The sequence below is a fragment of the Sander vitreus genome, chromosome 23 (genome assembly GCF_031162955.1).
Source record: "Sander vitreus isolate 19-12246 chromosome 23, sanVit1, whole genome shotgun sequence".
NCBI lineage: Eukaryota > Metazoa > Chordata > Actinopteri > Perciformes > Percidae > Sander > Sander vitreus.
The window spans coordinates 11240778-11265184 of NC_135877.1; the positions used below are offsets into that span (position 1 = coordinate 11240778).

Sequence of the window (24407 nt, forward strand, 5' to 3'; positions counted from 1 at the left end):
TGTCATATTGTTAGGTAAAACTTTAGTGATCTCTCTTGGGAAAAATGTCAACATAACACAGAAAGGTTTCAATATCCATCCTCTATCTATCTTCCTGGTATTACAGGACTTTTAGTCCATTTTGCTGTCTCATTCTGATGTCAGTAACCCTTCAATTTTAGTCAAATTGTGAGATATGTCAACTGAAAACTGACACTAAATGTGTGTTCCCAACCAGCTATCAGTTTCTGAGGAGGAGAGCCAGAAGATGCAGCAGTATGGGATGATTCAGGAGCTGCTGAGGGAGTCAAACTGCCTCCGAGAAGAACTCCATAACCTCAGATGTCTGACACGGATTAAAGTGGAGGAGAGGGGCCAGAAGCACCATGAACTGCTGAGGGCTGAGGTGCATTACAAACACACACGGATACATGTAAACACATACACAAAAGTACTTTTAAAATAGGTTTTTAAAGTCATTATTAGTGCATTTTAATAACATTAAAGAGGAACTAAAGTAGATTCATATTTTAGGTATTCTTGAGTGTGACAGGAAAGCAACCAAAAATGACAAAAACACAATTTTCAAATAGTGCAAATGTCTTTACTTTTTCTTTACTGACCTAACAATATTACTGTCACCACAATTTGATAACTTCAGAATGATTAGAAAAAAATATATAGAGAGACTAGGCCATTTTAGTTCAGCTAAATTGAAGTTAGAGTCTCAGGGGGACATTTTTGGCAGAAATGACTTCCTTGGTTCCCCTTTTCATGTTGGCTCCATGCGATTCTTCCTGTCTAATGGAATCAAAAGTTGCTGCTTTTCTAATACAGTATCACTTGCGACTACAGATTCATGCAGTCATACCTGATTAGTAAGTAATGACAATGACTAGCTCCAAAATGAATCAATGAATTCAAAAAAACTTCAAACTCTGTATGCAAAACCAGGACTGCTTGATCAGCTACTTTATTGTTCCTTTTTTATGTATTCAAATTGTCAGAAGAGAAGCTGCTACAACATTGAAAAATTGTACACCCACAAATCAGATTGAAGATTGATGTTTGTGAGCACACACACACACATAAACACACACCCACACAGAAGTGATGATACTGTAGTTTCCCCTGTATAACTCTATCTACAGCAGCTGAACCAGCAAATCCAGTATGAGCTGCGAGAAAAAGACCTGATCATCATGGACCACAACAAGCTGAACGCTATGCTACAGCGCAGGTGTCACTGTTGTTTTCTCTTCTAATTTCCTTGTCAGCCACCTTTCATTAAATGCAAAGCTGTGTGTGTTTTTGGTTACGGAGAAGCTGCTAAGCTGTTAATATGTAGTATTAGGGGAAGTATAATCACCTATTCTCTGTCACATTAATGTTTCCTGTCTGTCTCTCAGTCTTAGTCTCTCTCTCTCTCTCTCTCTCTCTCTCTCTCTCTCTCTCTCTCTCTCTCTCTCTCTCTCTCTTACCTTATCTTTCTCTTTGTATAATGTGGAGATTAAGATTTAATTGCACAACTCAAGATCTTTAAGAAAATACACACTGCTTTTTGCATTATAGGCAGTGGCAGTAATGTGTTCCTGCGTCCAGGGTCAAACCGGTACGATAAGTCCTTGGCCTTAACGATCAATCAGTGTGGGCAGCAAATGTGACTGATAATTGAATCCCTGGTTATTTGTGTGGCTCCTCTGATCTGTGTGGATCACAATTAATTCAGACATCTGCACATGTTGTCAGGGTAGAAAACCCAAGCTTACTAATTGGTCATACTTCAGTGTTCAGGCACAGACTCATGCATCTGGAACCACCCAGTATGACAGCAGACTCCATCTACATTCAATTAGTTCACGACTACACAGACTACACTCTGATGTTGATCCGCCCAAAAACTGCACCGAGCAAAAACAGAGCCGGATGATAATAAAATACTGTGTATCCTCTCTGTAATTGAAATATGAAAACCGTATTTAGCAGTCATTGTTCACAATTTGCATGTCTTACATGAATGGTAACTTGAAATGTAATGAAATGTCACACTGCATAAGACTTTAGTTCTGTCATAATTTGATTTACTAAACATTTGTTATGAACACGAATTTGACTTTTTACTATGTTAACAATACTTTGATATTATGATGATGGTATAATGATTGTTGCAATAACATTTTCCTCCATATTGCCAACTTTTTATAAGCATACTTTGACCTAAAGCCAAAGAGTAGATGTCCATATCTGGGCACGTCATATCAGTTGAGTCAGCCAGTGACAACTGTTATTGGCTATGGATATGAATACTACATTTCATATAAATCCAACAGCAGCTAGCAAGATGCTAAACAAAGAAAATAAATTAAATGTGTTTTACAGCTATCACTGGCTAGGTAAATGCAAATGATCAAAAGAACAGATAAATTATCAAAATGGGCTCATTGTGAATCAGTGCTGTCTCTCTTAGAGTTTTACAGTACTGTAAGCTGTGCAACATGATTACGGAAGAGAAGAAAAAGTACGTCAAACTGAAGCAGATCGCCTCACAGACAATCACAGAGCTGACAGAGCAGGTTAAAGTGCTTGAAAATGAGACAGAGATCCAACGTACCATTGTCATCAACAAGGACCGGTGTGTACATTTATGTTTTGTATTGAATGTAGTCCATGCAATTGTTGGTAGTCATCAGTGACGCTATATCTGCATCTCTTGTACTTTTCGTTTGTGTGCGTTTATGTGTCCATTCCAGCTCAGTCACAGTGGCTCGTATGAAGATCTCTAATAGCTCCAAAATAAGGGACAAACTGCGCAATGACATCTCCAAGGTCCAGGCACACACACACACACACACACACACACACACACACACACACACACACACACAAACAGAGATGAGACCAGTCAAGACAACTGTGGGTCTTCTTTGCCGTAAGCTAGCTAGTATCAGAAATCTCAGACTGATCTCATGAAGTGGCGTATGTATGACACGTCAATTCGTATGCCATTATTGCCGTGTTATCAAGACGCATACTCGCTTTTTAGCGTGTTTATCAACGGCATTTGGCCTCCATTGACTTACACTACCTTGCTATTGCGTGTGAATTTACGCCTTAGCGAGTAGTATAAAAGGGCGAAAATCCGCGCAGGGAGGTTGGTCGAGGTGGAGGATGGGTCAAACACAGGACTTTAACCCAGGAGACTGGGGATCGTGTCCTGCGTGTCACGTTTCCTTCGTGTCCCGCGTGTCACGTTTCCTAAACTCAACCGTCGCTTTCTTCTTTTCCTAAACCCGAGTGTCACGTTTCCTAAACCCAACCGTAGCTTTATTCTCGCAATAACATGCCAAGTGGCGTGTATGTTTATGTTTGCTGTATACAGCGTAGACGTACACGCGGATAGCTCAAAATGCGTACAGATAACACGCCACGAAAGTGGGCGTGTATGTTTACGCGGAGTCATGATGTCATGTTGGAAATCTAGCAGTTTAAATATGTCATTAACGGAGTCAAAACCCACATCCACTTTCCCCGGGATTTATCTTTGTGTCTTTTACATGGTAAGCCACGCACTTTAATAGTTTACAACAGTTTACAATGGTTTACAACAGTTTACAACAGTTTACAACAGTTTACAAAAGGCTGTGTGGTCTACTGTAAAAGTACTACTGTAGTTGTTTAAGTACCATCAAGTGACAGCATTCTGTTGTAATTAGGACAAAAAACAGGCCTGTTTTTCTTTACAAAAATGAAGCTAAACAAATGTTATGTATGTATGAGTGGTGATTTTTGGTTTGTACATCTGTATTTACAGCTTTGTGCAGTACAAGTTTAGTTGGAAAGTATCCCTACATATACACTAAGTTCCCCTTTTATGGTTCTAAAAACATGTAACACTCTGTTTACATCTTCTAGGTTGCCTGGAGGCACCATCAGATATCTCAAGAGTATGAGGAAAACAAACTGGAGTTGATGAAACTCACACAAATGATCAACCTCCAGGAACAGGCACTTCTAGAAATAAACAAGAATCATGAAACGGCCATACAGCGCCGCAATTTTCTGTATGTTCATGATTTGGAGCTTACATAATGTAGCCTGAATTCAAGTAGAGGATCTAAACTACATATGTCAAATAATGTGTGTGTGTGTGTGTGTGTGTGTGTGTGTGTGTGTGTGTGTGTGTGTGTGTGTGTGTGTGTGTGTGTGTGTGTGTGTCCTACAGTGGCATCCAGCTCCTGGAGCATGAGGAGGTGTTATTCAACTACTATGAAAAGGTGAACATCCAGGAGGCAGCCATTACTAAGGGCAACATGACACTGGAGGCCCTGGACAAGGACATGAGAGACTTTCATTTAGAGATTAATGAGGAGAAGAGACAGATAGACCTGAAGAAGAAGGTACTGCCCGTCAAGAACAAGTTGGAGGGAGAGATCACCATGCTGCAGATAGAGGTGGGGATGTATACCGGCAACATAAAACCTACTTATACACATCCAAACACAGATATTAGCAGATACACAGCCAAATTCAAACTAAATTAATTTTTTCTTAATAATACGTCAAGTCACACTCTGTAGTTCCACACTTATAAAACATTAAAAAAAGAAAGGTAATTCCACTAAACTCTCAGAACTGCAAACTACTTACAACAAAAAGTTGTGGGTGGAAAGATGTGTGTGTACTACTTATGAGATGGTTACAATTGTTGAGGATAGAGATGTTTCATAGAAATCATCATAGAAATCACGCCTACTTCTCCTTTGTCTGTGTCTCATTCCTTACTGACAAGAAATGAAGAAAACACTTTTTATATTTTTGATAAACTAGTGTCAGCTGTAAAAACAGCCTGCTGTATTGTTACAGCAAAGGTGCACTCTAGTGCGAAAAATAGTTTTGTTCTACTTATTTTTGCAAAGGCCAATGTATGGGATCCTCCAGGTATTTAATTATATTGAACGAGCATTGCATGTGTTAATTTCTATAGGGCCTCTAAAGTCTAAAGTGCATTTGGTCATATACAGTATGCTTTACACTAATTTGTGCAGATGTTGCCCTCAGTATACTGCCGTTCAAAAATCTCCAGTGTCCAATCACAGCTCATCATGATGTGGCCTAGCTCATTGGATTCAAAATCCTATCTGCGCAGTCAGCCCTGTCTTTAATTAGTTCCTTCTGGTGTGATCACATGATCAAAGTTGCACTGAAAAGACAGGTGTGTGTGTGTGTGTGTGTGTGTGTGTGTGTGTGTGTGTGTGTGTGTGTGTGTGTGTGTGTGTGTGTGTGTCTGCAAGGTTTTCTTTGGAATCTTCTGGCAAATTGTGTGTGTGTGTGTGTGTGTGTGTGTGTGTGTGTGTGTGTGTGTGTGTGTGTGCGTGTGTGAAAAAAACAAAACAATTTAGACATTTAAGTGATTTATGTGGTGTCAGTGGAGAGTCCTCATAGGATCTCAGAAAGTAGATTGTGTGTGTGAAGTGAGTTGTGTCTCGGGTATTGCAGACTAATACCCGAGAAGGCAATTGCAGACACTAGGAAATTCACTTAGAGCACCACTAATGAGCAGATCTCTGTTTTGAAATACGTTTAAATCTTCTCCTTATGATGAGACTTTAGAATTAGTCTAGTACATGTATTGTGTTGGAGGACTTTCTTTTTAATCTAATGAACATACTCAATGTTCATATTCTAAGTATTTATTTTGACCACATTCCAGGTGAATTTGACTTTTGCATTTGAGAAAAAGTCTCACCAAAGACTCTCTAGACCTAACACAAAACTACTGCGAGCATGCAGAGACCCTCCATCACCTCTCCATCTGAGACGTCTAAGTCCATCTAAGTGTTTTAGATAAAACAACATTATAAGAATTGTGAATATGTATTGTGTTTTTTCAGTTCGCACACCATTACTGTAGCTGTCTTTGAACACTCCTCAAAAGTGGTCAATTTATAGCCTGGCTTTCAGTGCTGATCCTCTCACTTTGTTTTGTTGAGGTACACCGACTGTGTTCAAACATTCTCAGAAGTTTCAACAGAGACAGAAACAGTACTTTTGCTAATTAAACTCCACAGACAGACGTGCAGAAAGAAGATGAAGATCTAAACCAATAGGGACAAACCCAAACAACCAAACACTGCATGAGTTTCACAGAGACAGACTGACACACACATGAATAAATCACATAAAAACACAAACCTATTCCAGCAACTTTGCAATGCATAGAGAGTGACAGACGCATAGAAGGAGAGAGATTTGAGAGAGACACACACACAGAGTTTCCCTGCAAGTAGCTGCATCGTGGGATTGGGTGTGTTGCTGCTCTGGATGAGAGTAACTGGTTTTGACTTGCTGCTGGACCAGACTTCTCATCAGAGTCTTTTGCTCTTTTGGATGAACGCAGTGTTGGAACAGACTGAAGTCTGTGTGCTGCTTTTTCGAGAAAAAAAATCCCCGTTCCCTTTTCTCCATCTGTTTACTCCTTCTGCTGTTTATCTGCTGTTTGCTACAACAGGCCTTGTCGTTGCAATCCTTTTGCTTTCATTCTTATTTTCTACAGTTTCTCTCATTGTTAGTTTATTTACTCTTTAACTCCTTACCTTTTTCCGACCATCCTTCCTTTCATTGTTAAGGGGTCCTTGGGGTTTTTGTTTCATTGAAAGTAACTATTTATTTTCCTACAAAGTCCCTTCCAACCTCCCTTCCCTTTTCACATATTTTTCCTCTCCCTTTTCTTTTTCTTTTCTTTTCTGACTGACATTGCATTTGGCTGTAGATACAGTACATTCCTCCCTTCTGTCCTTTTTAGCCATGCTTGCTAGGGGTGGAATGGTACATGTATTCGTATTGAAACGGTACGGGCGTCTCGGTTCCGCCTACATGTTGAGTCGGTCCAGTGAGTCCACACGAAGCAAACTAGTCCCTTCCATATACAACCAAACATGGATGTACTGTAGCTGTATCCCTTCTTGCCTCGACCACAAATGGCTTCCAGGCCCATTTGCTTAGCTGTTAGCTCCGCTTTTAGCTCCGCCGTTAGCTGCACTGTTTGCTTCTAGCTCCGCTGTTAGCGTGTGAAGCTAACGCCACAATTCGCCAACTGTTCTGTGTAACCGAAGCTGCTCTTTTAACACCCCTGCTCTGTGCATTCACATATGAGAGCAGCGCTTGTTTCCTATATCACACTACTAGCTGATTGTCTTATTTTGTTTACAAGTTCCAGATGGAGTCTGGAGATGATGTGGGGTAGCCTACTTATTGTTTACTGTTTACATCTTACTTTATACGCTTCAGGCTGTTGCAGCTAGCTCAGGGGAGAGACAGGATGACACTAGGTGGTACAGCCTGAGACATGCACAATAAAAAAAATTCCCTTCTGCATTTTTGTTATGCTTTTCCCTCCATTGTACCGATCTGAACCGTGATGTCTGAACCGAGGTATGAACCGGACCGTGACTTCAGTGTACCGTTCCAACCCTAATGCTTGCAGCACGGCTCTATGGATGACAATTTGGTCTGGACTGAAATATCCCAGCAGCCATTATATGGATTGTAGTCTATTTACTCGATGTTAAACTTCCGGGATTGCTCTGGTGCCACAAGAGCAACTTTTGAACGTGCACGTTCCACCAAAACAAGTTCCTTTCCGAGTCTATTTTGCAGCGGCTCCGTAACGCCGTGCAGACAGTAACCACTAACATAGCTCAAGTACGGCGTTCGGCTTTCGGCTGGCCGTGACTGTTTTCCCAAGATGGCGCCCGCCTGTATAGTGAACGGTACAGTCTTTCTAAACTATCTTTTTAATAAACCGTCACTGTACACTTTCAAAGTTCTCAATGCTTCGGTTTACATGTAGGGACCCTCATTATGCTGCTGTGGAAGTGTGGTCCTATGTTGAGCCTTGTTAGTGGTATAGAAATAGCAATTTCTTTTTACTTTACCCTTGCCCCGACGACTAGCGTTATAAGCTAATTAGCGGTTTGCGATAAAACTGGTCACATTCGATTAACATGAAAACATATCCCAGAGAACGGTCGACTCGGTACACATGTGTTATTAACCCCTAGGTTCATTTTGAGCTGGATTTGTCCTTTAACTTCTCATTTAGCACCAACTTCAGGTCAAAAAGTAACGACATTCCCATAAGCTCAGCTGTACGATAACTTTTGTGCTAATTAGCCAATGTTAGCATGCTTATACACTAAACTAAGATGATGAACAAGGTAAACATTATACCCGCTCATCAACAGCATGTTGGCATCCTCTGCAGCTGCCGGCATAGCTGTAGACTCTTAGTCTTGCTTGGATACACGTGCAACTTCTGGAACTTTCTGTCTGTCTGTTCATTCATCCGTCCACTTATTCCACATCCCCCCCCCCTCTCCTCTTTGTATGACTAGCTATCTAGCTATCATTTCTAAATCACTGTTTTCCCTCATACAGTCATCTACCTCCCCCGGCTACAAAAAGTGAATCACCAGGGTCTCTCCTATTGCAGGAGGCTGGCCGGCTCAATTCATTCTCCTTGCAAATTCATTCTCTATGTGAATTCAATTTCCGTGCAACTGCCTTGCTGTCAATTTATTATATATATTGTGTATTTGTATTTATCTGTGACCAGTTTATCTGCTCATTGCAGACAGAACCCCCCTCTGTTTGATGGGCAATTTTGACAAAGATAGATCGGGCCATCTGTGAGACTATTGAAGTTCAATATACTCTGAGGCTTTCATTTGCTCTGAGGAATTTTAATTGCAGGGGTTGGAGTTGGATTCTGAATTTACTACTTGTTTATGAATCACTGGCATGTCGACATCTCAAACACATACAGGTACAAATGCATCGGCGCACCCGCTGAGATCAGTGCAGTGTTTGTGAAGTTGTGATAATACCCCTCGCAGCAACAGTCCTCTAATGACTAGCTATACATCTGTTATGTAAAATCACATGCACAGTTAATATCAGCAACATACACACAGAGATATATTTATAGAACAAACACACAGTCAGTATTGGAGTAGGATTTATAACAGTGTGGGGTTGATGACATTCTGCACTATCCCTATGGTGCCGAGTCATATTGTTTGTCTGTCCCTCTCTTAAATCTTTGGCCAACCTGTCTGGAACTTATTACCATAGAGACACCGCCCAGTCAGGCATGTCTTGAGAGATGTGCAAGTGACTGTGTGTTGTATGTCAGAGACTTAGTGAGACCACTAGAGAGAAAGCAGGAAAAGCAAAACACTGACACAAAAAAGGCTGATGATACTGTTACGTGACTGATGTTCTCATTGTGTGGTATACGAAACTCCACTCTGCAACTGTTGAAAGTCATTCAGTAACTCACTTTAATCTGATTTCCCTTCACACTGCTGCCTAAATAGCCAAGAATATGAATATTCAGCTTTCTAACTCAGGCAAGCCTTCAGACAAGTTGTGATGTATCCCAAATGGAGTCACGGCGCTGTTACAGTGGTCTGTCAATGATGTATTTTTGTTAGCCTACCAGTAAGTTAGCTCTGCTCAAGATTCACACAGTAGATTTCTTTGCACTGGATTGTCAGACATAAATAAAAAAAGCTTCTTTTTTTGGACCTTGGCTGCTAATATTCACTGATCACTGATTACTTTAAAGGTCATGCATGATCTCAATCATAGTTATCTTTCTTTTAAAGTTTCTTATGAGCCTTGATGTAGCCCGAGGTCCTCTACAGGCAGGAACCTTACCGTACCTTATAACTATTCCTGTATCCCAGAGTGAAAGTGAGGGCTTTTGTTGTCAGAGGTCTTTAGACTGTGGAGTGATTTGCCTGAGGAATTCAGCCCGGCACAAGCAGTATCATCCTTCGAAACTCTTCCTACCACAAGATATTTTATGCTCCTTAACTTTTAATTTGTTATTTCTAGTGGCCTTAGCTGACATTGTGTTTGCATTGTCTGCTTTCATTGATTTAATGTTTTCATGAAGGTCATGAAGCTTGAGTTTTCTTCCATGACTAAACCCCAGAACTGCCTCGCTGCACCGTCTCCATCGTACTCCCACTCAGAGAAAAACCAACAGCTGATTTTTCTCCAGAACAACATTACTTCAGTTTGATATTACCAGTGTAAATCAGTTAACTAATATTATGCGTGTTTCTGATATTATGTGACCTGCTGTTAAATATTTATGTAGAAGCCAAGTTAAAATGCACATTTTTATATCTAATTAAAATTTGTTCCTCATTTTGGGGCTTATGAAAGCTTCAGTTAAGCCCTTACATGTCCTGCTAATTAACCTTATTTAACCTTATTATGATTATGATTTTTCTTCTGTTTTACTGTACTTTACTGACCTTTCTGCTTTACTGAGCTGTCCCTTTGTCTTTTACTCCTTTTAATTGTGAGGAACTTTGTAACCTAATTTTGAGAAGGGCTATATAAATAAGGTCATTATTATACTTTGGGCATGCAGTGTGCCATCTATTATGGGGCTCTTTAAGCCATCATGCCAACTACTAACTGAGCAGAAATTATGTAAATTCTATGCAAATTGTATTCTGCGTAGATGCTGTCACACGTACAATGCTTTACAGCATTCATGAGCCAAGAAAGCAGCAATTCTTTGTGACAGTCTGATGAAGAAAACAGAGAGGCAGGCAGGCAGAAAAGAGACCGAGACAGACGAATACAAAGGGGAAGACAAACATCAGCGCATAAAAACAGAGGGAGGAGGACGCGTATAAAAATGTTAAGAGCGAGGGCGCAACACAGGATTAAAAAAAAAAGAGATTGATTGAAGAGCAGAGAGGAGAGTGACAGAGAAGAGCAGCTGTATCCCATCCATCATGTAGTGTTTAAATGGTTTAGGGTGCTTACGTATGAGGGTGAGACACCAATCAATCAGACTCAAAAGTGAGGACTGGGCACACGCAGATGGGTATTTGCAGATTCTAACGTACTGTAGGCTGAAAAGTTCATCTTCATTTAAAGACTGCAAATACATTAAAACATCTCTAATGCAGAGAGGTTACTTTACACTGAATGTTCACTTCAATTGTTACAGCAGTTATCTAGCTGACTTTCTTAAAGTTGTAAATACCATTTACCGTTTTTGCCGTGATTGTGAATTTGACAATGTTAGCACTGATAATTTGAGTGAAGCAAGTTTTTAATATCACTATCCCAACATTCCGACGTTGTTAAGGGAATAGTTAGCTGTGGGAAAAGCCCACCCAGAGGCTTGAAGCTTGCACGCTGTTGTATTCACCATTGATAAATTGAAAAACATGCAAAGTACTGTAGCTGCAGTATTATATATTTTAAGTGTGAAGAATTTAAAATTCTGTCTGACTTTAATTTGTACGTAGATTCACTATGATCATTTAAAGTTTAGTGCCCTTCGTGTGCATGTTTAGCTGGAACATTTTGCCGGCTTTGTTGCTTGATTTTGGGTTTGATATGAACTAATCATGCATTCAACTCCTTGCACCGTGAACTAGGATTTGTTGTCAAAGTCATATTCTCTGTGAAAACTGCAGATAACCCTGGTCTCTGTTGGTCAGCCCCAATTTCTGTTTCTCTGTTTCTCTGCATCTCCTGTCTCCCTCTGATTCTGTCTTTCTTGCCTGCTTTCACATCCTATCTCTCCCTCCTTTCCTCACTCTGGATTTCATGCTGCCCATCCTTTGCTCTACACTTTATCTTCCTCTGTCTGTCAGCCTTTTATCAGTCTCTCAATGTACATCTGCTCCACTCTCATCTCTATCTCTGCCTTTCAGAGATCAGATGCTTAGTGTCAGTGTTGTCTGCCTCTCAACTCTTTTTTTTTTTAATTCCCTCTATAGCATATGTAACTTTTTGCCTTAAAAATATCTCAGTTAATCACATGACAGTCATACTAATAAATCAAAACTTGAGTCATATGACGTTGAGGGAGCACTGAACACTGAAGTCTGCTTTAATCAGACTCACTGTCTGTTTGCAGAGGCTTTATTAATCTCTTCCGTGAACGGGGGGAAATTGGGAATCATCACTTTGTTCCATGCTGTCTTTCAAGTCTGACACATAATTTCTCACATTAGATGCAGGCATGTAAAGTGCGTGTGCGCACACACACACACACACACTGTATGGTTGAGTGGAGAGAAGCTGCTGTTTCATAAGCCAGGTCATGGCAGGTCAGACCCCTGTGTACCACATTTTTTTTCCACATCCTGTTTTTCCTCCACACTCCTCTCTTTACTTTCTGCTGCCTATCCACTCTCTTGTCTTCTCCATAGTTTTCTTCTGCCATCTGATGGGTTTTTTTTTGTCTTCTTTCTATTTTTGTCTATTTTATTTACGCCCCTTTTATGGTCCCTGTCATGGTTCCTTGATCATCTCAGCTTCATATGTTTTTTTATATATAGACTCCCTTTATTTTGCTGTAATGGAGCATTTGCTTTAACTTCCCCGCTGAGATAATGTAACTACTTTAAATGCTCATTTCCAGCTGCAGTCCTCGCAGAGATATTCACAAGTCATTTTTTGGAAGTCCAAGTCGAGTCTCAAGTCTTTGAGGGGCAAGTTTAAGTCAAGTCTCAAGTCTTTTGCCACAAGTCCAAGTCAAGTCTCACGTTTCTGGCCATCTGATCTGTCCCTAACACTATATTGTTAAATCTTATGAATTCAAAGCATGTCCTGTAGCTACCATCCAGACAGTACAGTATCAAAATCAGTTGTAGGATAACTTTATGGGGTCTACTGCAATGCAATCTGAAGAAACACAAATTAAGAACTCTGTTTCAATTTCATAACTGTATTTTTCAACATTTTGGTATCGGACATCGTATAGTCTAATCTTCTGCTACTTAACACATCCCTCTAGCCCTCGGACCTGGTGAAATATTAACCTAAGTCTGTCACATCATATGGATACAACTATAAAGATAGAACTTGCCTGTTCCCAGCATTAACACTTTGCGATGGTTAGCTTGTTACTTGTAACGATATATGCTAAATGTAACGTCTCTTTCACATTAGCAAGTGACTGACCTATCTGGGTGCGTTTTGAGATGCCTGATGAAGTTTGACGTTGTTGATCCGGCATCATTTATCTTGGTGCCACACACCTTGCATGTAGCTGTTCATTTACTGCCACTGTTTACCAAGTTATTGAAAGCCAAACTAATGACAAAAGGCACAACTCCGGGAGGACTTGGTGTCGCCATCGTCAATGCATTTTTATGTGAGCGCGAGCACATAAGGCATAACGCATGCATTACGTTGCACATTATGGCAAAGGGCAGGGGACATGCAGCTCATCATACGTTTCCCCAACGTATATGCGCCAATAAAAGAAAATAGAAATACATGAATACATTTAGATTTAAAAAGCAATAATTGCATGAAAACAGGTTGTTGACGAGTCTCGAAGCTCGAGTCCGAGTCAAGTCTGAAGTCTTTTGGGTCGAGTCGCAAGTCAAGTCTGAAGTCACAGTTTGTGCGACTTAAGTGCGACTCGAGTCCGAGTCTCAGACTCAAGTCCCCATTTCTGAGTCCCTGCACAGGTTAAGAGGCAGCTTGTTGTCCTCTTTGTCTTTGTCTCTATAATCTATGTTTAAAAAGTGGTTATTAGAACCAACTGCTCTGCATGAAATATCCCTCTTCAGAAAAAAATTCCCAGAGCAGTTTGGAGCAAGTCTTTAAATCTGGGGTTTGGATTGTTGTTTAAAGCAAGCAATTAACCCCTTCATATGGAGTTTATTTCAATTCCCCCTCTACTGTAAGTAGCCTACTTTTAAAGTTGGAAAAAACATTATTCCACTTGTATCACAAATATATTCTGTATCAGCCAACTCTCCATTACTGTATGAAGTGTATATACAAGACTCCAATGTTTTCTTTGTTTCCTGTTCCATCAAATGGGAATGTTATTGTCGTCTTGGGCAAATTTGCATACACAGTTTATTCAGCCTCACGTATTTGGTATCCTTTGAAACTTTGGGATCTCCACTGCAATTTTAACAGTTTGAACAAAGCTTGGACAAACAACATAAGTTTGTGCTGACTGTTCTTCCAGGTTTACAATCATTAAAAGACTGGTCCATAGCGCTACTAGACTCCACAAAAAAATTCCACAGGGCACCTTTAATTATATGTATTATATGTTAATTTTCCATCATTCATTTAAAGAGTTATTCAATAAATCATGTCAACATTTCATATTTTACACTCTAAAGCCCTCACTCACTGCTTGCAGCTGTTTCAGAATAAGAGTGTCAGCTAAGGGCTTGAATCTATTATGCCTGCGCTGTCCCCTCACTTCATTTTAATGTCTTCTCTTGTCCTTCTGCCTGGTTTGCTCTGTCTCTCTGCTCTTTTTACTCATCTTCTTTGTGCTTTTCTTACCTCTCCTTCTATTTCTGCTGTCTTAAGAGATGTCAGAATATTAAAACATTAACAGTCCCTTAGAGGGATCCGGTGGCGTTTTAGATTTTGCCAGTGACTTGTCCCCTATTGGGAAGTAGCGTCCATATATGTAGGCACTACATTGAGCTGAGAAATGTCTCAAGCCTTTTTTTTAAATCCCCAGTGCAATAGGATCTTAAATGCCTGGAGGACAAGGCCCTCAAATACTGACAGGAGCTGACTAATTGTAGATTTCTTTCTTTTCATGTTTACGTATTCATTCGTGTGAAGTGTGCTCTTGTGGGAAATGACTGTATTATTATTTATTACTAGACCTCAATGACAGTGACTTGATGACAGCAGTTTTGCCTATATATGCAGCACATACAGTACTTGTAGTCTTGTTTTGGTCTCTAATTCTCTCTGTCTCACAGTTGTCAGAAGCCAGGGACGAAACCCTTGAAGGTCTGAATCGAACAGTTGATTACAAAGAGCTAAAAGGCAAAGACCCCTCAACTGTCGAACTGGTCAAGAAGATTGAGCAGGTACACAACAACGTTACAAGGTGTTTATAAGTGCGTTTGTATGTGCAAACATTGCATATTAGCATGCATTTGCATTCCAGCCCTGTGCATGATATCTACTTAATGAATTTAGGTAATACTTTCTTTCTTTTTCTTTTATGACACAACTATATAGGACAGTTTGTTGAAAAACAGTTTCATGAAAGAAAAGACCATGATCATTATGTCTGTATGCATGTAGCTGGAGTTGAATCTGGCAGAGAGCGAGAGGCAGTCGCTGGAAAAAGAACTCCTCGTGGACCAGGTGACCCGGCTCTCCAAGCCACTCGCCCAGCAGGCTGAGAACTGCCAACAGGACCGACTCTCACTGGCAAAGAAGGTAGACAGCAAGATCCACTTGCACACAGACAAGAGACGAGGCTTAGCCCATGTACACACACTGATAGAACAATGCAGACAGAAGACCACACTCCCACACTCACACACTTGTTATATCATTCACCTGTTACTTCAGTCAATCTGGTCTTTTACCTCTCTCTGTGTGTGTGTGTCTCTCTCACGAAACACACTCGCACTTTGTTTGAGGAGCATGTGCTGTCCATGTGAGGAGCACGCAGAGTGGGCATTAAGGAGTTCACCGAGCATTACAGTTTCCTTGTACTCTCACTTGCTCGGCCTCTCTCTGTCTCTCTCCTTGACTCTCTGTATTTCTCTTGCTTACACCAACTATAAATAGCCTCAAACACAATGTTCATAATATGCAATAAATTGTGGAAATATGTTATAATGTCATGAATGAAGACAAAGTTGGCATTGTAATGTACTGTGTGTGTGTGTGTGTGTGTGTGTGTGTGTGTGTGTGTGTGTGTGTGTGTGTGTGTGTGTGTGTGTGTGTGTGTTTTGTCTGCCTCCAGTTAAACGAGGTGCGAGCTCACATAATGGACAACAACCACCGCATGATGGCCGTCTCTGCAGAACTTTCCATGAAGCAAGCTGCTGCTTTGTCTCTCCAACAAGAGATCAGAGAGAAAGAGCTCCAGGTCAGAGACATTCACTCACAACACAACACACGCACCTGGCATCAGTGTGATGCTGTTGTTCCACTGTCTTTTCTATTATTCCTGTCACTCTCCACTGACCGCGGTCGAAAAGAGCAAAAAGTGACTCTACAGTAATTTCTCGCTGTGTATTATCTTTCACCTCCAACCTGTTTATTTTGCCTATTTGCACAGTAATACAAATCAGGAGGCAAACACAGAGACAAAGTAATATGCAATAATAATAATTTTCATGTAGAAAACTCCAACATAAAAATACACTGTCAATGAAAAAAAATATAGAAACAATGCAAGAACAAATTAATTGAGTCAGTGCTAATCCAGTTAATGAAAGCATCAGGGAATCAGGATTATTATTTAGCAATGGTGCTGTGCAGTCGGAGTCGGGTCTTTGTTTACGTTTTTTGTAAACGGGTTATATCTGCAGAATCTATGTCGTTTGACATAAACAAACTGTTCTGGAGCTTTCGGTTGTATCACACGATCTTCTTCAGCAGATGGCGTTTCGGAGTTGTCGTGGAAATGTTTTTCTGAGCACTTTAAGGACTTCTCGACCATGTTTGCACAAAGGTTGACAGATAGCTCCAGAAGAGCCACTGTTTGGACCTTGTGGTGACATTGTTGTCCAAGATCAAGAAGGAACTTTTTTTAATTTACTTTTAGGCTACATTTACATTGCTACGTTTTGGTTTAAAAACTAATATCTTTTGCCACGTTTACATTTCGCATTCACACTTTACTGGCGTTTCAGAGCCCCTAAACCGGAGAAATTTGAAAACACTTCTGACCCCGTTTTGGTTTGGAATCTGCGGGGTTGTGTTGCAGTCTCAACGGCCGCAAACGGAGACCTTTGGCAACACCAACACTGACGCCAATGTTTCGCCACCTGATTGGGTCTTATCAGTCATGACGTCTCGCTCTCTGAGACTCAGGTATTAACGTTAGCAAGGCAACTACCAGCAACGAGCGGAGTATACATGCTGCCTCCTGTTTACCCAGTATACGAGAATGTTGATGAGATATGGGGTTTAGGCTTGTTAGTTTAAACAGAGATTAGCTCTTCTACTGGAGATAAAAACATTAGTGTGCATGGCGATCGCATTTGGCTCAAAACCTCTGCTTAAAGGGATATTTCACTGTTGGAAAGATGAATATATCTTTAAATTGGGTCACTTAGGTTAGCGAAGCTTCAAGATGGCTGACACCCGTTTTGCTTCGGATATCTTCGGGTAAAGACGACAGTCCAACCCCCTATGGGTGGGTTGAAAACATGCGGAAGGAGCTCCTACTACTGGCTGTAGTCCATTGCCTCTGGGCAAAAAATCTTCTGATGACGCAAAAATCTTCGTTTTACGTCATCGGAAATTTTTTTTCCAGACCCACAATACAGAGATCTCTCATCTCAGGGGGACATGAGGGAGGTCATTCGAAAATTCTACCGGGTTTCTACTGATACAAAGCTTAATCCTAAATCGGTGAAGTATCCCTTTAAAAACCAAAACCATAGCATATCCATAGCAACCAAGAGAAGTTCCATTGTTGTTAACATTTAAGCAAATGCCATTACCTGTTAAGTTGAAATATAAGTTAATTTACCTAGCTGTCTGCTCTTACCCGTGTTGAACAGAACAGTAAGTTAGCCTCTTAATAGTCTTACTTGCTTATCAAATGAGAATATTAAATGTAATGTTACAGTAGGTGTGTAACATTCTTCTGTTGTTGTTCAAAGCTAATTGCTGTATTTGTATATTATACTGCTGCTTATCTGCAAGCTAATTACATATCTGCATAGCCACACTGTTATAGTGTATTTACCTTTAGCTACATACTCCTGCTTTTTTCATGTCCTGTCTTTGATCTGTAAACAAAACAACCAGTCAAGCTTAAAAGCAGCATCCACCCGATGAATGCAAGTCCATCCTTCTTTTAGCTCTGTTTGAGGGAAATCGATGCCTCTTTAGCTGCTAAATGCTCCTCTGTGTTCACCAGCTAGTTGCTAATTGTGTTTGTTCATTGTTTGGTATGCAGAAAGTGTATGGTGGGTTAATCAGAGCTTTTCAGCTGAAAAACAAGGCTGATAATAGAGGTGAGAGGGAACCCAAAACAATGAGCTGAAAGATGCTAAAACACTCCAGTGAACTGAGGGGAACTGCAGAGTTGATTGATAATTCTCTGTGGGTACTACAGTAGATCTAGCCTGACGTGGTCATACTCAAATTCTAGTCAGAATGTGAGTCTGAAACCGCTCCATTGGGCTGTGATTATGGGGCATGTTCCAACCGAACCAGGGAAGAAAATGCCTCTGCATTCATTGGATAGACCTACAACCAATCAGAGCAACGGAACTCAACTCAACTGTCAACAGAACTCAACACTGTGTATCGTCTCCATAGCAACCACTCTTTCCACAATGCATTCGTTCTAACTTCCGACTTTTAGACTTTTTTGAAGCTGGATATATCATTTGTTGCATGTAAATATAAATGTGGAGAACGTTGATACTGATAGTGACATGCTTGCTACAGTTGCATTTCTAGAGATGAATCGGCGAAAACACATTTTATTTCTCTGATTCACAGCTTTGTTCTAACGCCGCTGGGCTAATTCGGCTAAAACTTGGGCGATAGCTACGCTCATCTGAATAGTCGCTTCTCGTTGCGTCACACCTAAACCCGCCTCAAAACTAACGCTGATTGGTCGGTCGTTTGGCGAACGGCTCCAAATTTTCTCTGTCTCAAGATGCCAGACTGATCTGCGAGTGGAAAACTGGAGCTCGCGAGATCAGGACGGTCTCACGAGGCTAATAGACTGTTGGGCGGTATCTGACTGTGACGTTAGCTGAGAGTTGGCAACGCTGCTTACACTCTACGTTACGTTACACACTTTCACTGGCAATCTGGATGCAACTGCTGCTGAAAGCTAGCCTACATAATTCGAGGTAACATTTAGCTTCGCTAGGTTATAAATATATCTTTGTCCAATAGTTATATTACATATAAGACAGATATTAGCCACGCCCTAAACCCCCCCCTTCCTTTATCGTCAATTTTAAAATCAACGAGACCATAATTCAAAAAATGAACATCATTCTGTGTTGCAGAAGACTTAAAACTAGCGATTGAGACCATAAACTCATTATGAAAATGTTTCCTGAGGTAATAAATCAAGTGAGAAGTGGGTCACTTTCTCATAGACTTCTTCAGAAACCGACCTCCTTTTGCAACCGCACGTGTCGCCCCCCTGCTGGAATTCAGATAGAATGCAGGTTTAAGGCACTTCCGCATTTGCAGCACTTCGCTGAACCGGATGCATTGTCCGTTAATATTAACAGTCTATGGTTTTAATAGGGAGGAAGAGGATTTCCCACATGCCTTGTAAATGTTTCAAGTGTTGATAACCTGAAGCAGGGTTGGATTGGCCGACAGCGCAGAGGACAGGTTTTTATCACTTGCACAATTTCACTATGGTTATAATAATAATAATAATAATAATAATAATATTAATAATAATAAATATTAAGCATTTGGCCAGTCTGCACTGGCCGGCCTGGTCCAGAGATGGGCCGACGACCCAATCAGAAGTTACTCAAATTGGGACATTCAGTCAAAATCAAGCAGATCACAGCAGGGTTCAGGCTGTACCGGATCCTCCCGGTGATCATGCTGCTCTGGGGGACCAGCTGCAGCAGTGAGAAGCCGCTGCTGACGGTCAGAGAGCTTCGCCGGAGCTCCGACTGCTGTATGTCCGCGCAGCCGTCTGACGGCATCAGTATTCAATTGACAGTTTCATGCTCCGTCTTTCTGCTGTGCCCCATTCACGTAGTGTTTAGTTTTACACTACGTAGGTTAAACTCTGTAGGTTAAACTATGTAGGTGGTGGTCCATTACACTGTAGGCTCAACATCCCTGTTCATTTTTGATCAATAGAATATAGAAAACATTACACTTCATAACGTTTTGTATCCATAACATGATTGTGTTACAATTTAGCAGTAAAAGGAGTAGCCTCTGTAAGTCAATCCTACATTTTTCAACTTGGGAGCAAAACGTGCTCCTTGAGGAAAAAAAGTTACCATAAAGTCCTGTTCATGCTAATTAAACAACTGGACTTTGGGGTCAAGTGTTGTTGTATCCGGCTCATGTCCCAGATATGAAAGCCCCCTTACTGGACTACTGAATATAATAATATTCCATTATATTTTGTATTTTGAATTGTTATTTTGTGATTTCATTGCCATAAATATAGACGTTTTTACCATAAATTGGTGCCCAAAAATGTATCAGAATGCAGAACAGAATTTAAGTCTTTTACCCTCGACATTTCGAGACATTTCCTGATTTATGTGTTCCCCCAAAGGCCAATTCTGAGCAAGGAAAAACCCTGAAGTATAATCACAGACAGCCATAACAACATTTTAAAATTAGTTGTTACTCTAAAGAGTTAGAGAGTTAAAACAGATGAAAAGATGGAGAACCAGACAGACAATATGTACAGTGTCAACAGAGAGAAACACGGACAATCAAACAGACAGACAGTGACAACAAAGAACAACATACTGTAGAGAATGACAGCATACAAACGGCATAAACAGACAGACAGTATGTGTACATTTGTTATAAACGTGTGCTCTTTAAAAAGTAGTAAGCATTGTTTGCCAGTTACTTACATTAAATGTTTAAAAATCTGTTACATAAGGTACTGCTTATATTATTTCACCATCTGTACACAAATGTAATTAGTGAATGCACGTGTCTGTGGGTAGGGCTGCATGGTGATGTGGGCTGGTGTGACTACAGTGCCAGGGCTGAATTTTGGTCCCAGTCCGCCCCTGACCTGAAGAACCCCTGCAGCTGATGTATGCCTGCAGCGCGCCACAGACACTAGTAGTAGAGAAAATAAAGAGGCATAACTTTGCCCAAATTCTGACAGTAATACGACCATCTGTTTTCAGGCGCAGTTAGAATTGAATTGAGCCAGGAGATTGTAGAATGGACGGAGTGAGAGGAATACAAAGTGATTGTTTCTCGCACTGCCCCTGTGTTCCCAGATGGACAGGTGCCAGCGGCTGCTGGAACAGGGCCTGCCACCATACCCAGAGATAGAGAAGGAGTGGAGGAGGATGCTCCGAGACAAGAAGAGGAGACAGAGGGACAAAGAGGAGAGAGAGAGGGTAAAGAAACACAAACACACACACACACACACACACACACACACACACACACACCGATCACTGGTCAAGAAGTGATTAAAGCACTAAGGGGCATGAAAAGAAGATAGAGTGACAAATAAAAGAAGAAATGAAGCGGGGACGCGACGCTGGGACGCGACGCGGGGCAGGAATCGATTAAGAGTCTGAGGGACAAAAGGGCTGCTGTATACCTGGACATGCCCAGACTTAGACAGAGAAGTGTGTAGAAACTCTCCACACACAGACATTAGACAGGATACTGTATAGGGTAGTTTTCGCCACATGCACAAACACAGGGCAAGAAGGGCAGATTGGTAAACAAACAGAAGTAGAGGCTGTCTGCACAAGGAAGGCACACAAACAGGGATTTGTGTCTGAAATGTGTCTGCAGCCAGTCTGTTGTTATACCGATCTATTTTTTTACCCAGCTTAAGAATTCCTGCTGATAGCCACTAGTCCAAAAAGACACCACAATTCAAAGTTTTTTCTACTTTTGTTGTCATTATTAATCATACATTTTACATTTTTTCTTGAAATATAAATGAGTTTTATGAACCTGATAAGAAGAGTATGTTTTTTCCTGTTTATTTATTGGCAGTTCCTGCTATTTGTTTTGCATTCATAGCCATTATTCCTTGGTTTTTTTTGCGCAACTCCTCATGCCAGCGGATAAACTGTTCCTATGCATGAGAAAATCGGCGTCTCTTTGAAGTCTCAGTGAGTTCATTTGCATGCGGTTGTGGGGTGAAAGTCAAAGGGAGGACTGTTGTGTCACGAGGACGCGTGCACACTGGAAGTGTTCCTTTTTTCGTCTGAGCAGGAGTCTGCCATGGTTACAAATTGATCCATCGTACTTATTGGGTTCAAACTTTGATGATGATTCATCGATGTTGTTGTTCTGAATTTCACATCCTGTTGGTGTGTCGAAGTGATCTGTGCATCATAACCTCTCAGTCAGATAGACAAACGTATGCAGCTTACTGTGTCTTGGTATTGTTACAAAAGACAACATTCTGTATAACAAACCCAGAGCATCTCTAGTATCACTAATCTCTCTAATGTGTAGTTTCAATTATTAAAGCTAATATGAAAAAAAGAACTTTAATTCAGCCTTGTGATTCTTGGCTCATGCACTCAACTGTTCATTGGTGCCCTTGCATTTGTCATGCAAAATTAGTTATTCCTTTTTCATTATTAAAATCTAGGAAAAACTATTTACTCCAAGGGCATTCATTCTTACATCAAATATTAAAACTGCCTCTGTCTGTGTGTGTGTGTGTGTGTGTGTGTGTGTGTGTGTGTGTGTGTGTGTGTGTGTGTGTGTGTGTGTGTGTGTGTGTGTGTGTGTGTGTGTGTGTGTGTGTGTGTGTGTGTGTGCAGCTGGCTGAAGAAGAGGAGTGGAACCAGTTGCCTAATGGAGAGTACACCTCAGCTGAAACCCGTCCCAACGCGTACGTCCCCCAGACCGATTCGCTCCCTCTGCCTAAACCCTACGGAGCCCAGGCCCCCTTCAAACCCTCCCAACCAGGAGCCAACATGAGACACATCCGCAAACCAACGCTCAAACCCTTAGAGATATAAAAACAATACACATGTATTCATAAACCTATGGGTGGTGATTTGGCTCATTTCTATCACACACTTATTGATCCATTTGCCTCCTCCTCCTTGCTTCTGTGTATGTGTGTCCTCGGTGTCCAGCATACCACTGCTGTTTTGTCATGTGGAAGCGTACTTGTGGACTGCATCTGGTTGTAATTTTCTTATTTTTCTTTTTAGAGTTACTGGCAAGACCTTGTTTACACTCTTGTTTGCAGGAACACCAAATACTGTAGGAGAGTGGAAGGGAAGACATTTGGGAGATGAGATGTGTGTGTATTATTACATCATGTCCACCAATAAAAACATAAGTGTATGTACTTCTATGTCATTTTCATCATTCCTTTCTCTTAAAGATACTGTAAATTCATATTTCAGGGACGCTGGAATATTTCTGCATATCCTTCTCCTGTAATCTTGCAGCTGATGAATACATTGCAATGGGTTTAAGCTCTAAGCCAGGCTAAGAGTGCCTGCTTAATGCCTGAAATGATATATGTAAATATAGACAGGAAGATCAGGCAAAACATAAATAAAAGTGGAGCTCTTAATGGGGTGGAGAGTTCAGAGTTGCTTACTAGTGACCAAAAACAAAGTACTTTGCCTTTGATGCTTCTACAAATTTACTGGAAGTTGTTCTATCTGCTGATCTTGGCTTGAAGGGAAAGTAGTTTCAGTGTCAATGAGTGTATTATGCAGCTTGTGTGTGTGTGTTAGTGAACCAAGCAGGACCATTACTGTGTACATCAGTGATTCACAACTACTTCTGTACTCCTGCAGTTCATAGAGTAGCCCAACTTTTGTTGAAACATATAAAACATATTGTGATTATGAGGGGGGAAAAGTGAGCTACCTGCTGCAATAGGCTGACAACCACATGAATTAGTTGTAACACGTGTTGACGTCAGCTGGCAAACAATAACAGTCAAAATAGTTAGTTTTACAGTTTAAATAGCTGTGAGTTCATGGAGAAGCAGCTGAAACAGCTTAACGTAATGGACAAACAAAAGCAATGGATAAACAGTTAAAACAGTTAGCTAAAGTGAAATAATCTGATAGGAATGTGGGGTTTGGTAACCATTGCTGTAAACTTAGAATGCAATACTGGCTGTGTTAGCCAACATCTTAAAAGGTTCAAAAAGGGAGCAGGTTGAGTTTATTTTTGAGCCCTGTCCTCCCTGTGATGTGTGTGTGTGTGTGTGTGTGTGTGTGTGTGTGTGTGAGTGCGCGCAAGGCCGATGTTGAGAGCTGTCAGCTTAGCCCCTAACTGTTCGTGCTTATTAGCTGTCTACATAACACTGACTTCATAACAGAATGTGGAGGAGGCAATAGGGTGGGGAATGAGTGATTTATGCACATTTAAAAGACAAATTCCCTGGAAGAGAATTATTTGACATGATGTAACCGAGGTGGTGAAACTCAAAGTAAAAAAAGAAAACTGTTATTTGAAGGTAATGTAGGTATTGCGAAACAAGCATGTATAAAGGCGTGATGGGTACGTTCTCGTGACTCAGTGTGTATGACTTCAGTGGAACTCAGCTAAGTCTGTCCAAAACACTAGAGTATTCTCGGGGTTCAAATGCAATCCACTGGAAACTAAGTAAGCTAAGGCCTAGTATAGGCTAGCTATTGCCACAAAGCTTTTATGTGCACCATGTTCTTCAAAAGGCTGGCAGTAAAACGAGAAAAATACAG

At 40.8% G+C, this 24407-nt stretch overlaps 1 protein-coding gene across 1 annotated transcript in view; it reads left to right on the top strand.

Annotated features, from left to right (window-relative positions):
- ccdc146 (coiled-coil domain containing 146) overlaps positions 1–23032 on the top strand; it is a 54502-nt gene extending 31470 nt beyond the window's left edge. The window contains exons 13-23 of the mRNA XM_078243073.1: positions 218–385; positions 1131–1219; positions 2447–2611; positions 2730–2805; positions 3892–4040; positions 4202–4430; positions 14778–14888; positions 15109–15246; positions 15782–15907; positions 20973–21095; positions 22494–23032. Coding sequence (XP_078099199.1) covers positions 218–385; positions 1131–1219; positions 2447–2611; positions 2730–2805; positions 3892–4040; positions 4202–4430; positions 14778–14888; positions 15109–15246; positions 15782–15907; positions 20973–21095; positions 22494–22694 — 1575 coding nt within the window. The 3' untranslated portion in view covers positions 22695–23032. The remainder of the gene's footprint in view (positions 1–217; positions 386–1130; positions 1220–2446; positions 2612–2729; positions 2806–3891; positions 4041–4201; positions 4431–14777; positions 14889–15108; positions 15247–15781; positions 15908–20972; positions 21096–22493) is intronic.
- The last annotated feature ends 1375 nt before the right edge of the window (positions 23033–24407 follow it).